General features: G+C 37.7%; 1 protein-coding gene across 50 annotated transcripts in view; it reads right to left on the reverse strand.

Moving 5' to 3' along the window:
- LOC109063118 (MAP kinase-activating death domain protein-like) overlaps window positions 1–14,133 on the reverse strand; it is a 55,897-nt gene extending 41,764 nt beyond the window's left edge. For 37 of the 50 annotated variants that reach the window (XM_042760246.1, XM_042760249.1, XM_042760267.1 and 34 more), the window contains exons 1-3: window positions 13,861–14,132; window positions 1,644–1,856; window positions 431–708 (exon numbers count right to left, since the gene is read on the reverse strand). In XM_042760246.1, the coding sequence (XP_042616180.1) occupies window positions 431–708; window positions 1,644–1,702 (337 nt within the window). In that variant the 5' untranslated portion in view covers window positions 1,703–1,856; window positions 13,861–14,132. Of the gene's footprint in view, window positions 1–430; window positions 709–1,643; window positions 1,857–13,860 lie in introns of all 50 variants that reach the window. The other 13 variants (XM_042760222.1, XM_042760244.1, XM_042760238.1 and 10 more) reach the window with 1 other exon arrangement.
- Window positions 14,134–14,893: the final 760 nt, after the last annotated feature.

The following is a 14,893-nucleotide window of genomic DNA, read 5'->3' on the forward strand; positions in this document are numbered from 1 at the left end:
TGGACGTGTAATCAAATTATCTTAATTAATAATCTATTAGTGCTCTATGAAATATCATTTTTTGTTTGTTTTTTTTCTTTAAAAGAAATTCTGTTATGTCTGTGTTTTATAATTTAATACAAATTTATTATCAAAAACTGTAATAATCAATTAAATGCATACAACCATAACAATTTAATTACTATTTTAAAACACAATTAACTGATTACATGAATCTGTTCTCAGAGCAGCTCTGGAGATGAAGTTCATATGACGGAGATTCCATTTTTATCATTGGATTCCATCCGCATTTTAAAAATCACATCACTATACATATGTGATGCTCAAAATGGGTTACAAATGGTTAGTTGTCATCACCAAGCCACTAATCAGCTGAATTAGGATTACAAAATGGTTCTGCCTCATAAAACTGCAACAAAATGACTCTGACCTTTTCCTTCAGATCGTGGGCGGTGGTGGCACTTCTGGAAAGAGCGGTAAAAGTTGAGGCAGATTCCATAGCGAATGACACCTGAATCTTTGTCGGTGAGAGTGAAGACGAAAGAGGTGTCGTCACGAAGGCTGACCCGGCGCTGGCGTATGCTCAGGCACCCCTCAGGCTGGCAGAAGAACACAACGTCAGGGGGCAGAGGGAGCTCATTGTGGTCCTCCAGTGGATAGCGCCTCAGTAGCTGAGGGGTTTGTGCCACGCTGTCGCTGCTGGGTTGCCTGATTAAGGGAAAAAGACTGAAGTGAAAGACAGGAAGACAGATCTCTGGCTTTTCTCAGCCCCAGTGCTTGTTCTTTTATGCACTTTGTGTCAAGTAATGTGCAATGGCTATAAATATACACTGCTTTTCAAAGGTTTGGGGGTTGGTAAGTTTTTTTTAAAGAAACAAATACTTTTATTAAAGATGTAATAAATTGATCAAAAGTAACAGTACGGACTTTTTAATATTTCAAATAAATGCTGTTCTTTTGAACTTTCTACTCATCAGAGAATCCTGACAAAAAGCATCATGGCTTCCACAAAAATATTAAGCAGCACAACTGTTTTCAACATTGCTAATCAAAATAAAGTGATACTGAAGACTGGAGTAATAGCTCCTGAAAATTCAGTTTTGCCATGAGAATTTTTTTAATAATTTTACAACATCTTTGTATTCTCATTTCTGAAATATTTCTATTAGTTACTTTTTAACTTTTTAAATTCTAATGTTTTAATTATAGATGGTCTATAATTCTATATTTCCATAACAATCTTGCAAACCCCTTGCAGGTCCCATTCATTAATAAAACCCAGGATTATAGGAGTAGGGATTTGGAAGGAGTTAATTAAGGCTGAAAGTTTGGGGAAGGGCTCCTCCACAAACATATTTCCCAGGTTCTACCTTTTCTTATCCAATATATTGTGATCTGCTGTCAAAACCACACTAAACTTCATCATGATAACATACAACCACATTTAACATTAACTGATAGCGTACACCTGAGGCCGGGCACCTACAATACACCTGCACAGGTCACATACAACCAAAACACACAAACAGTTCACCTGTGATTCAATTCCCCCTGTCAACAATTTACTTAAGCACCGATAGAACCTATGTCTGAGCTGTATACACACAAACAAACCCATCATTGCATTCAACAATCTCCCTTACCTTGCTCCAACTACCACCAGGTAGTCCAGGAGGCGGGGGCACAATTTCTTTTTCTCCATCTCTGTATCAGGAGTGTTTCTAAGTCATGGCAATTGTAGCAACCATCAGCTCTCAGGCAGGCAGTCGTCCAATCAGGTGCAGCAGAACTAGGAGTTGGCTGATCGAGGCAGGCAGCGTCCAATCATCGCGCTCTGTGGTGTGCAGGAATGGGGTCTGTGGAAGAGTAACAGTGAACATTATAGAAGTAATCCATCACACAGCAACTGCTCTGCAGTGAAACAAAGATGTGTGCATTACTGCAAAGCTTGTACTTTCAAAATATATCCCCGTTACCTTACAGTATCACTGAAATAGCTGTCCTGAAATATCACAGAGAGCCCTAGGCTTTATAAACTGCAAAAATAATTTGACAGAGAAATGCAGTCAGAACCTATTTCTGACTGTCAATCAATCACTTTGCATGTCACAGGGGAGCCCAATTATGAAATTCATTAAGTTGAGATAATAGAGGATCATTCCTGTTCAGCTTTATAATCAGTTTTTAGTTGTTGTTTTTCTACTTGCAATGTTAAAATGGCATCCTTTTAGGGCTGAGTTTTGTAAGGAGGAGGCGTGTCTAATTCAATAGTTAAGTCTGGCAGATGCTCCAGAAAAGCTAACATCACTTACAACTAGGGCTGTCAAAGTTAACGTATGCAATTAATTTGCAAAGCAACTTGTTAAAATAATGTAACACAGAAATACAGACTAAAGTGAACGTCAATCCCACCGCTGTATGATACGCAAACTACATTTTCTTGGCTGGATAAAGCAAACAGCTTCTCTCTAGTAAAGTTTTGATGGTTGAGGATTGTAATTCAGGTAAAGACGCTGCTGTGACTTGCAGGATCCGTACAGTAAGCACACGTGAGTCTGATATACTGATGCACAAACGAACTGCATGAGTGCTCTTGACTCACAGATCAAACAACGTATTTGAGAAAAGATAATTTCGGTACATTTACGTTATTTCCAAACACATTCAGGAAATTTTTTGATTTGTCATGTGCATGTTGCTGTTTTTAGTCATTCTGAATTGATCCATGTACTGTAGTAGGAATATGCAGTCAGCTCAAGGCATTTGTTTGTTTGTTTGTTTTTTTTGGCGTCTCCATGTGGTCATGTCTGGTATAGCAACTTGACTTGTCTACTGTACACATACTATACATGATTTTTTTTAAGGTGTGCTGTGGTGTGCACAAATGTATCAATTATATGAACTTCTTATATCATTTGGTTCTTTGGTGTAGATTAGCTTGCTATCAATTCAACTAACATCACTGTAGTTCAGTATATCTGTTAGAAGTTTATAATTAGAAAAACTGATATATTATCTATATTAAGATGCAATTTACTCAGGCAAGACATTTCTGGATGAATGTACTCCGTTAACTAAGCAAACGTCAAGACAGTCTTGAAAGGCTGTAAACAGAACAATAATTATGACACCAGATGGCGTTTCAGAAGCATTTCCATCTGTCTCACTGCAGTGTCTGTGTTTTTTTGTGTACTGACCCAAAACTGGGCCAGTGCTTACCTGAATTTCTGGATACTCCACACTGCAGAGAGTTTTCCATCATGCTCTTAACACATAGAAAGACACCTGGACCGTGCATCTGACAAACAATTGCATTACCTTTGCTTCAGAATTTTAATGGTTCAAGGTAATTTCTTTACATCACAGCCCAGAATTAAAGAGCCTATATTATGCTTATTTACTAGTTTATGATTTTATTTCTAGTGTCTGCTAGAATACATTTACATGATTTAAGAATTTTTAACATTACTGCAGCACCTCTAGTCACTCTCTGCCTGGAAATGTAATGCCCCTTACTTATCAGGTTTCAAGATTCAAGATTCAAGATTTTTATTCGTCATATAAACGATTATATAGAGAATATATAACCAGCAGTGGAATGTGAGTCAGGTCCGCTCCATGGACAGTGCAATTATTAAAGAATACAACACAAAGGAAAATATATATAAATATAGGTATGAAAGAATAAAATAAAAGTAAACAATAAAAACATAGGAACAAAATATAAAAAAATGCATACTTTAGAATTAAATATAGAATAGAAAATAAAATGTGCATGAAAGTATACTGTAGTCTTAAATATTAAGATACACAGGAATGTACAAGAGGCGAATGTGCAAACAGGTTGTGACACTGTCAATGTCAATATCAGGTAGGGAATGATGAATATCTTACTGATTAAGTGATTATTAAGTGGAGACATGTAGATGTTAAGAGGCTGGTTTTGAGTTAAGGAGCCTGATGGCGTGGGGGAAGAAGCTCCTCCTAAGTCTCTCGGTTTTTGCCATCAGGCTACAGAAGCGCTTACCAGATGGCAGCAAAGTGAAAAGATGGTTACTGGGGTGGTTGGAGTCCTTAATGATTTTAACAGCTCTGCTTTTGCAGCGTTTGAGGTAGTTGTCCCGCAGAGAGGGGAGAGCAGACCCTGAGATGCGCTCAGCTAAGTGCACAACTCTCTGCAGGGCTTTGCAGTCTTGACTGGAGCTGTTCCCATACCACACTGATATACACTGAGTCAATACACTTTCTATGGTCCCTGAATAGAAAGTTTTCAGGATTGCAGGTGAAACCCTGAATTTTCTCAGCTGTCGCAGATGCTACAGTCTTTGTCTTGCTTTATTAACCTGTGTTTGGATGTGTGAAGTCCAAGTCAGGTCCTCGGAGATGTTTACACCAAGGTACTTGAAGCTGCTCACCCTCTCCACAGGGGTCCCACTGATCATAAGAGGAGTATATACCAAGGTTTCAGCTCCTGAGGTTTCATCAGCAGCAGTAAAAGGTTTATATCTACGATAACTCAGGGTTTGGTATTGGAAGTCCAAACAATGAAACAATGTTTTTTTACCCTTACAGTGAAAGGAAAAAAAACAGTGTTTCCTCGACATCACTTACCAAACTGTTCTTTGAGGGTGGACCAATGCAGCCAGTAGGCACATTATGCAAATGTGTAACAGGGTGATGTAGCTAAGTCATGTAAATAATGGCAGGACTACAAACAAAGCATTTCAGGCAATTGTTAGAGAAATCAACTCCTATTGGCGAGGACTTTGTACAGTTTGTAAGTTTGCAGATTGTTTGCATGCACAAACAGCCAAACACACTAACGAAAAGGTAAAATCGGAAAAAGCATAATAGATGCCCTTTATATAAAACTCATGTGCCCTAAAAGCAGAAGCCTTCAGAGCTGAGATGGTGTTATGCAATATTATGTAACTGCATATGGCTCACAAAACAAGGACTTCTGCATTCAGCAGCATCCCATCAGGGTCAACAACACTGGTACTCACTCTACAGTGGAGCTTCAAGTTCATTTGTCAAGATTCATGCCTCCCAGCTAAAAATTTGTTTTGAGTTTATTAAAAGACAGACAGACAGAGACAGAGAGAGAGAGAGAGAGAGAGAGAGAGAGAGAGAGAGAGAGAGAGAGAGAGAGAGAGAGAGAGAGAGAGAGAGAGAGAGAGAGAGAGAGTCAGAAGTGCTCTGCAATGCAGCTCTGCAAATGTGCAAAAAAAAACTAACATGACTTGTCCACTAACTGACTATTCTCTGTTGTTGCTGGTTATGAAGGCATGACATTTCTACATATAATTATTTAATTTCTAAAAAAAAAAAAGAAAAAGTTTGACAATTAGCGGAAGCTATAGATTACTGTTTATAAAGTTTTAAATATGGATATTTTTCTTACAAAAACACATCAATTCGCTTCAGGAGGCCTTTATCAACCCCCTGGAGCTATGTGAGACAATTTTTATGATGGATGGATGAGCTTTATTGGACTTTTTTTTTAATGTTTCAGACTTTTTAAAAGGACATTTTTAAATACTGTATAACTCAGATTGCACTTGTCTGAATGGAGAAAGTCATATACACCTAGGATGGCTTGAGGGTGAGTAAATCATTTAATAATTTTAATTCATAAGAATTAATTTATCATACCTTAAAACATGATCGGAAATGCTGCTATCCTCAAAGTCTATTACACTCAGACAGATCCTCTAGAACATTTTAATTCTGTTAAGAACAGAAGCAAATTCATCTTAAACCTTGACTCAAACTGCTTTTGAATGACTAGTCCAGTCAGCAAGTCTGGCCTTGTCTAAAGGATGTATTAATCTCTGGTGTGACAGGAGCCGAAGCGTTCACACTGTGATTAGTAGCCTCTTCTTTCTGCTGGAGTGGCACTTTCTGCTCTTCCTCTGTGACTCTCAACAGCTCGGAGAGGATGAGGAAGAGGTGGTGGAAGGGAGGTAAGAAGATGGATGGTTTGTGACTAAGAAAACCAATAACGCCTCTGTTTCTTCCTCTAAGCATCACCCGGCTCACTTGACACCGGGACCTCCAAGCTGTTCTTTTCTTAAATCACAGCTCTCACAACTGACCCGACATGAATCACTTGCACTTGGAGCGGAGGCTTCTAGGAGCTATGGGATGCCTTAAAACAGACATTTAAATTGGTGCAGGGATGTAAAAGTACAGGAGTAATTATACTTCATTTAATTCAGGACATTTGTACTTTGCCAGAGAAATACTAAACCTGAATACTCTTACTCAATTACATGTCCAACAGCAAAATTGATAAGTTTCACTTCTCAGAAACTCATACAGAGTATTTAAGTAATTTACATCTTTTCACTAATCTAACAAGACATCCAAATTACAAGCCTGGCTGGATTTTTTTTTTTTTTTATAGCCAACGACAACCACTTCACTGTACACAGCATTGGGACATAGCTTTTCTTAAGACACAGATGAACTTGACTTACATGTGAACATGTCTAGATATCAGTCTATAAACAACTACTGTATATTCAAATGTCAAACAACTAAACTAACATTTTCAGGTAACAGGTTTCAGGTTTGTGGGTTTAGCAGGCCTATATCTTACACAGTTTGAGTTTCAACAGCACTTTAATGGGAAATTTAAAGTATAAAATGTATACAAAATTGATGAGTAGATTTTTTCTGTACATTTTACAAACAATAGCTTTTCACAACATGCTGTTATTTACCTTTATTTCCTAAACATATTAATATATCAGTTATGGCTCTTTTTTTAGTTTTTAGAAAATTAGGTGAATAAGGGATTAACATTTCGTTACAGGTACAATTACCAAAATGTGTATAAGGTAATGATTTGAAACATTTAATGAATGTGTTAATCATATATCCAGTGATCTGCAATAAGCTCATGATCATGTCCAATAAAAAAATTATGATTTTTTAAATTATCCCCATAATTGGCAATTTATATATAAAAACATAATAATAAATGAATGAAAGAAAGAAAATCTCCCAGAGCTAAGCAAAGTATCATAGTACTGCTTCTTGCAGGTACACACACACCAAAGAAAAACATTTCCTTTAGCTTGTATTATAACTTCCTTAAAGCATCGCAGATAACATATTTAATCAAAAGCCAATAATACGCAGCTAAAAATATATATAATGACGCACTTTATGTGCCCCCTATTTTATTTAACTACCTTGTTAATTAGGTAGTTTGGAACAAATCCCAGACCTCATCACCTCCAGGGAACATATGCATTTATGTGTCTTTGGGAAACGTGACATGATCTCGTACCCTGTCAATCATAGTGTGTCTGCCTCATGGCTCTACAATCAGCCGCGGGTAATGAGATTCCGCACGGTCGCCATGGAAACCAATGCTGCCTCTTTTCATGAGCACAGCTGTGACAGCTATTTTAAACAGAACAATACACTGTCCCAATCAAAATACACACAGAAAGACAATGAACAACATTTGGCCAATAAAACGAGCATGAGCAAAACGAAAACGAGCAAGGCTAATTGCTTCTTTCCAACCAGAGAAATGAACAAACAAATGCCTTAGCTAATCATAAATCAGCAACTGCATTCAGTTCTCCACAGCAGTGCACTCAGAGAAAACCTTTCATCGTTTATAAAGGATCTGACTGATGTTCAGGGCTTTTCATGGGTTCCCGGAAGTCCTGGCACACAATTATGTTAAATAATCAAACCTCAACTAAACTGCAGTATGACTGCAAAGATCACAGACACAGATGTTAAGATGCTGCTGTACATTAGAGTGAAGCATACCTGACCAACCAGGAAACAACTGAAAAGAAACCAATTTTATCAGTGTGAGGAGAACGAAAGGAAAGTCAAACACTGAGCACGTTTTCCTCTTGAATCAGTCAGTGAGGACATTATTTTTAAAAAGGAAGTGTCCTTTAAAAGCTTTCTCTGAGGCCTGGGGCTGGATGCTGCTTCTGACTGTTATTTAAGAGATTCAGAGCCAGTGTATTGTGCCAAACACACAAACAAAATATTTCACAACAGGTATAAATCTACATATTACCATATGAGATTTAAGATGTAATAGGATATAAACAACTAACCTACTGAACACAAACTAAAACATATCGCCTCTGACTACGCTGACAAGCAATACAACTATTAGTGCCCTGTGAAATCCATTAAATTTTTTCCCAAATTCTGTTTTATTTTTTTCCAAAATCAGTTTTTTCAGTTTTAATTTCTCTAGATTCCATTGTGTTTTTTTTTTTTTTTTTTTGGACTCCTTTTTAATGGGTAGGCCTAAATTAAATTTCATTAATCAAAAAGCATGTCTAACTAAAGCCCCTTTCACACTACACGTTGGACCCAGAAAATTGCCGGAACATTGCCGGGTCGCCTTCTGTGTGAACGCAAACACGTCCCGGGATCGATTCCGGGATTGATCCCGGGTCGGGGACCTAGTAACATTGTTGGGTTCAGTCCCGGAACGAGCGCTGTGTGAACAAAAGCCAGAACTAATGCCGTAAAGGGTGTGTCGTAGTGATGACGCACATTATCGCATGACTCTTTTAGCGGGTGTTTTGAAGGCAGATCAACGTTCACGACGAAACAAATGTGCGCAAACTGTAATGATGCAGAGATCAGTTAGTTCCTCACTTTCCGCGCTGAAGCTGAGATCGTTCGCCAGCTTAAGTGAAAGTTAACGTGCCTAGTGTTTTCGACTCGTACATTACACGTCACACCCTGATGTCACGTGTCTTCACGGGACCTTTACGGGTTGTGTGTGAAAACACGCACATATTCCGGGTAATCACTGGCAGTGTGAAAGTGCAAAATCTAGCGACCCGGGAACAATTGCCAGGACACATTACCCGTGTATTTGCCGGAATCACAGCGTAAAAGGGGCTTAATTAAAATCATGAAACTTATTTAACATCAATTTATTAAAACACTAAAATCACTGTGAGCATCATGCGCACTTCAGTACGTGTAGTAAATGAAACCGCGCGTCTGCTTAATATTTACAGATACTAGTCCATCTCACGATTTGATTAAAGTGAAATTATCTACTTTTAATTGCTTCATCCAAACTTTGACACATTCCGCGTTCTACAGTAAATTCAATTTTTAGGACTGGATTCAGCAATTCCGTCCGTGTTTTCTGCATTGCGGAAATCATAGGACCCTAAACTATGTATTATTTCATTCATTGTCTCAACATGTCGTTATGTATGTATCTACCACTGCAACTAGGTGGGCCAATAAATATGTCAAAATGACTGTCTTGGTAAGTATTGACATAAACTAAAGTTAGTGTAAATAGCTGGTAGACAATTGGACATGTGGCAATGTATTGGATCCATGCGCAAGGTCTTAAAGTGGCAGCAACCTAATAAACCTGCTGTGGTTTGTGCCCTGTGTTAATCGAAAACAAAAAACAAAGAGAAAATCTCTCACTGCTCTTGATTATGTACTTTAAAAAAAAAACATTGCTTTGCTGGTGTAATTTTGATTTATAAAATTGATTTTGAATTGATTTTTTTTTTCTACATTTGATTATTTTAATCAGTTTCTGTAGTAATTCTTATGTGATAGACTTACCTGAAAACTCAAGCACTGCTTATTTAATTTCATCTGTTATATTTTATTTATTTGAGCTACTGCAATTTGTTCTTATTTTATTATTAACTGCGTGAGAAGTTATTATTTACATTAGTTAGGCTAGTATTATTTCTTGCTGTGAAACTGCAACTGCAGCAGCTCTTTCTGTACATTTGTATTAGCATTACCGCTAACGTGTGGTTTTGTTCTTTGTTCTTCAAATTGTGACAGTTACATCTAATTATGTAAATCTAAAATGAAATAGACATTTAATGATAGATCAAAATCTAATTAATGAAAATCTTTCATATTACTTTTTCTCCATTGGACTACAAGTTACTGTTTCAATTTACAGGTCTTATCTTTACAAGAGCTAAATGTTCCCAAACATGTGCTTCAAGACAATAAAGCAAATACGATCCCTCCACCTAGAAGACAAATACTTTTCCATTTAAACACACATACACCCGTATTATGAAAGGTATGCTGTAACCAAGCATGAAGAGCGAAAGATGTCTCAGGATGAAGCTGGTTATACGGTTTGTGATCTGTAGAGGAACTCTGAGAAGTCGAAATCTAAACATGACATTTTACTTTGATCTTTGATGCTCTTTTCTAAGAAACTTAGCATCAAATGCTTCCATGTTTCAAAAGTCCTCATATGGACCGCAGGTTATGTCACAGTAGAGTTAACATCACCCTGAAGCTTTCTGAAATTCTCAAGACTCTTAAGGTTTTGCACCCCTGGTTTTCACAGCTGGATTGCAGCAGGCTTTTTTCGAAAGGGTTTAAGAGTGGTCTCTTAACTTGACTAAATCTCAGATGGATCTTAAATGTCCAGTAAAGGAGCCACTTCAAACAGATTAGCACTAACAACAAGCTTGATCTGACGGTCAACAATCATCTTACTGACTACAAGGTAACAAAAAGGTACACAAAGGCTAACACAATCCAAAATCGAAACACACATAAATAAAAAAAAGTGCAAAAACAATATGTAACGGTGGTTTCACACATCCATCTGTGACGCATAAGCAGCATGTATTTATTTTGGTGCAAATATTCACACTGTGTGAGCATCATCACTGAGAGTACAGTTTTAAGACTACTTTTCACCTACAAAACACACTGAAAATGCACAATAAATCTATTTATTAACAGTATTTTGCAATATAAACAAATATGAGGCAACATAAAAGAGTGACCTATTTACCCACTGTTCAATATAAATATGTCTGTCGGGCTTGATTCCATTTACACGTGCTGTGATGGGCATACATATCTGAAAAAAAAAAGCTAAAATACTTTTGTTATATGAAATAAAATACAGTATAAATATTAGATGAAAAATTCAAGATAAAAAATGTACATGAAAATGAAAAAAGTTGCCTTGGCAACCAACTGAAATAAAATAAAACTTGAAAATAAACCTAAACAGAAATATAAAAAAAATACAATGACAAAAGCTTATCAAAATTAAAAAAAATAATAATAAAAAATGAAAACTAAAAATTAAATATGAATAAACACTATAGAACAAAACTACTACCAAAATAACACTGTAATGGTCAGAATCATCAAACCATTTTATAACGTATTGCTGTTTTTATAGGAAATACTGTGGAAATCACTTTCAGTTGTTTTCTTCCACAGACAGTATATGTGAAGAAGTTCTTTGATAAAAAACATCTTTGACTAAAATTAGAGAAACCACACTTGTACTGTTTTAAAAAAGCTTTAATTTTTTGGGGGGTTTTAATTTAGGCTCAACCACTGGCCTAGTAACAGCCTAGTAATGAGTTTGCACAATTTGCAATGAGATTTCAGGTCCAGTTGTGTCGAAATACAGTGTAAACTGTGAAACCAGTGGCAATGCATCATCAGACTTGTTCATGTGGTAGAAGAGAGGCTGATTGCCAAAAGCCATCCCACCCATTGGCAGCACACATGCTCACAGCACACCCCTCAAGCTACTGCTGTGCTCGAGATAAAACAAGCCTTTTCTGGCAGTGCTATCACACCAGCCAATCAATAATAGAGAAACAAATTATACAGCAATCTCATTGGTTTTCTCTTAAATCTATAAAACTAAAACCATCCTCAAAGAGTCTCACAGCTTTATTTCTCCCAGGCAGCTGCTACTGAATATTTATGGGAATAGTGAAATCTCACTATAATATTCAGTCACATTCAAAAAACTTGATGATAAAGATCTCTGTCTATTCTGTCAGACTATCTAAAGCAGAACCACACCCAAAGAGGAGAAATGGCTGTGCAATTGTATTGTAATCTCTAAAATTAGCTGCACTGCAACTCATCTGTAATGTGCATCATGTACATTTAAACTAAACTCCGTCAAACCTAATACACTGACTGATGAAATGTTTAAGACAAGACATAAACATCAATCAGGTTTAAGTGTGGAGAGGAGAGGCCATTTCAATCCATTCAGGACCCATGCGTTCCCCAGTAGCTAAATTAGATCAAAGCAACAGACACTTCAGTCTGCCCACTCCACTCTTACGCACGCACAGTCACAGCGCCATCCACACAACACCACTGGGAGCACACAGTGAGCTGAAGGATGAGCTGGCAGGTTTCATTTCACATAATCCCAATTAACGAACGTAAATGTAGCTATGCTAGATAGAACCATTATCCAGTTGCTTCTGGAGCTGCTGCTCTTATGAAACGATGACACCTAAAACTCAGAATACAAGCCATCAAAAGAGAGTAACTTACAAAAGAAAGGTGGGTTCAAAAAAAATACTTTTACAGATATATTAATATCTCAGTCTTTCATTAAGGCCAGTTTTTATTTTTTGCAATTTCTTTCACTGATTTTCCCTCTTAAATTCACCAGTTTTAAAAATTCTGATTTATTTCCTAAAATTCTATTTTAATTATTCTGATTATTCAAATACAGACATTATTTTTTTTTTTTTAACTGGCATAAAAGGTAACATACAGCTTGTGTAAATAAATAAATACACAAATAAATAAATAAATAAACACCCCCTTCAAATGCCCCTCAAATTCAATTCCTGGTGGAAAATATTGAGAAAAAAATATTTAATAATAACAGAAAGTTAATTTCTGACATTTAACCCATCAACCTCATTCATAATGCAGTATGAACTCTCCGCTTACAGTACAACAGGAACTGAGAATTACTCATTCACACAGATTCCATCTCTCATTATCAATACAGTTTTCAAAGCACCACATAAAGCGAGACAAATCCCAGGATTCATTTAACCAGACACTCACACTACTTACACACATCAGACCCTTTAATATGAGATGAAAGCATATTGCTGTGAATATATAAAATTACGCATTTAGTCCAGATTTAATCCTGTAGAGGATTTTTTAACATATTATTTGACATTTTTTACAGATATACTAATCGACAGTTAAACTGAATTATACTTCTACACCCACATTAGCGCTCGTAATATATCTATGGTTTTATAAGCTCAACCAACTCTTCCATGAACCACTGAATAAAGAGGATCCTTTGGAAACAGTGACAGGAAACAGCCTGAAATGCCAAAGGCAAGGAGATCTCACATTTCACCCAAGAGAGAAACAACACCACCCAAGTCATCGTACATTCAGCCTGATGTCGCAGCTATTTCAAGTGCCCCCCAAAAAGGTTTAATGCTCACGTTTAAACTAACTGAGAGAGGCGACACTACATAATATAGCTAAGCTTGTCCTGTGTCACATCATTATCATCATTACAACAGCACTACATCTAAACCCCCTCTGGACAACAAACCTGTGTCCTTGTGACCTCTGGGAACAAACAGATGGGCATCTGTGGAGGACGTTACAAGAATCAAATAAAGGGGTGCATCTGTTCATTTCTGGACACCGGTGTGCTGTTAAACTGCTGTTTATAACATTCAGCCTCATCAATGTGGACATCAATTAATGATGAGAGCTCTGCCTATCGACATCGTTGTTATGAGGCACTCCTGACATTTAAAAGCCTAACGTAACACACATTTATACAATGAAAAATTATGATAAGCAGGAGCAGCAGCAGCTAACGGGATCAAATAGCAGCACTGAGCTAGTTGTCAAAGCTGCTTATACAACCAGCTGCGTACATTTCCACACCGTTATAACGTAAACACCTTCATCCACCCGATCTCTGCACCGCTGCTTCAGAGCAAACCATCAGATATGCACCACATATCAGTCATAAGACATACTGTTAGACGTGAGAACGGGAGTGAAAGAGATACTGACCTCCAGGAGCTAACGCCACTGCTACTCGCTTTAGCCGTTTATCTGTGGCCCTGCTGCGGCGAAACCGCGTCTCACAACACGTTCGTCGTTACAGACGGTGACCAGCGCATAATGTGACAGTGGCACGACGCGACGACCGCACACCCGTGTTCTGTGGCGGCGGGTCAGTCAGTGATGCAGTGATGATAGTGCCAGCTCGTCCTCCTCCTCTCTCTGCTCGCAAACTCACTGTACGACAGCGACGACTGATTCGTCATGGAATCGTTTGTTTTGATCCGGTTCTTTTCAATGAATCAGTTGAACCGGTTCTCGTCGAGCTTCACACGGATCGGTCTGAATCGGTTCGGGCCGTTCTAGACTCACTGAACAGAGAGCTGCCGCTTTCGGACGTGTGTGATTAGTGATGAAAAGGGAATCGCTGCTTGAATTGCTAGCTAGGAAGACTGATAGGGCGAAAGGTTAATAACTTGAATAGCCGTTATAAATAAAACCAATATCGCTGGGTTCTTTGTGACTTTACGCTGAATTACGGCTGCGACAAATTAAATTATTAAAGTATGCAGGCTTATAAATAAAAATAACAAACACACACACACACACAACTGACAGATTGCATTTGGTATGTATATATAATGTATTGAGTAATGAAATGAAAGAAATAAATGGTTCGTTTAATGGAATGGTTTGATTAGAAAGGATTGGTTGGTGGGAATCGGACTTCCCATCACTACTGTACCCGAGCGTGAGTTCCGCATACTGCCGGAGGCTGGACTGTACCATTCAGTCATCTAGAGGGGACAGGCCTTCACGTTTAGGCTTACAGTCCGACATGTGAACTGGCGGTTTTCTGGCGTTTATTTAACAATGACATGTCGAAAAGAGGATAAAAGTGAAAACATTTGTTAAGAGTTAGAGTGTGGTTCAAATGGTAAGATTGCACAGGCGCAAACCTATGTCCAATGACGTAGGAGACTAGTTATTTGCATATCGCTCAGAGGGTTTGACTGAGTAAACAAACACAGTATGCCTCTGT

The sequence above is a fragment of the Cyprinus carpio genome, chromosome A7, assembly GCF_018340385.1.
Source record: "Cyprinus carpio isolate SPL01 chromosome A7, ASM1834038v1, whole genome shotgun sequence".
Classification (NCBI taxonomy): domain Eukaryota; kingdom Metazoa; phylum Chordata; class Actinopteri; order Cypriniformes; family Cyprinidae; genus Cyprinus; species Cyprinus carpio.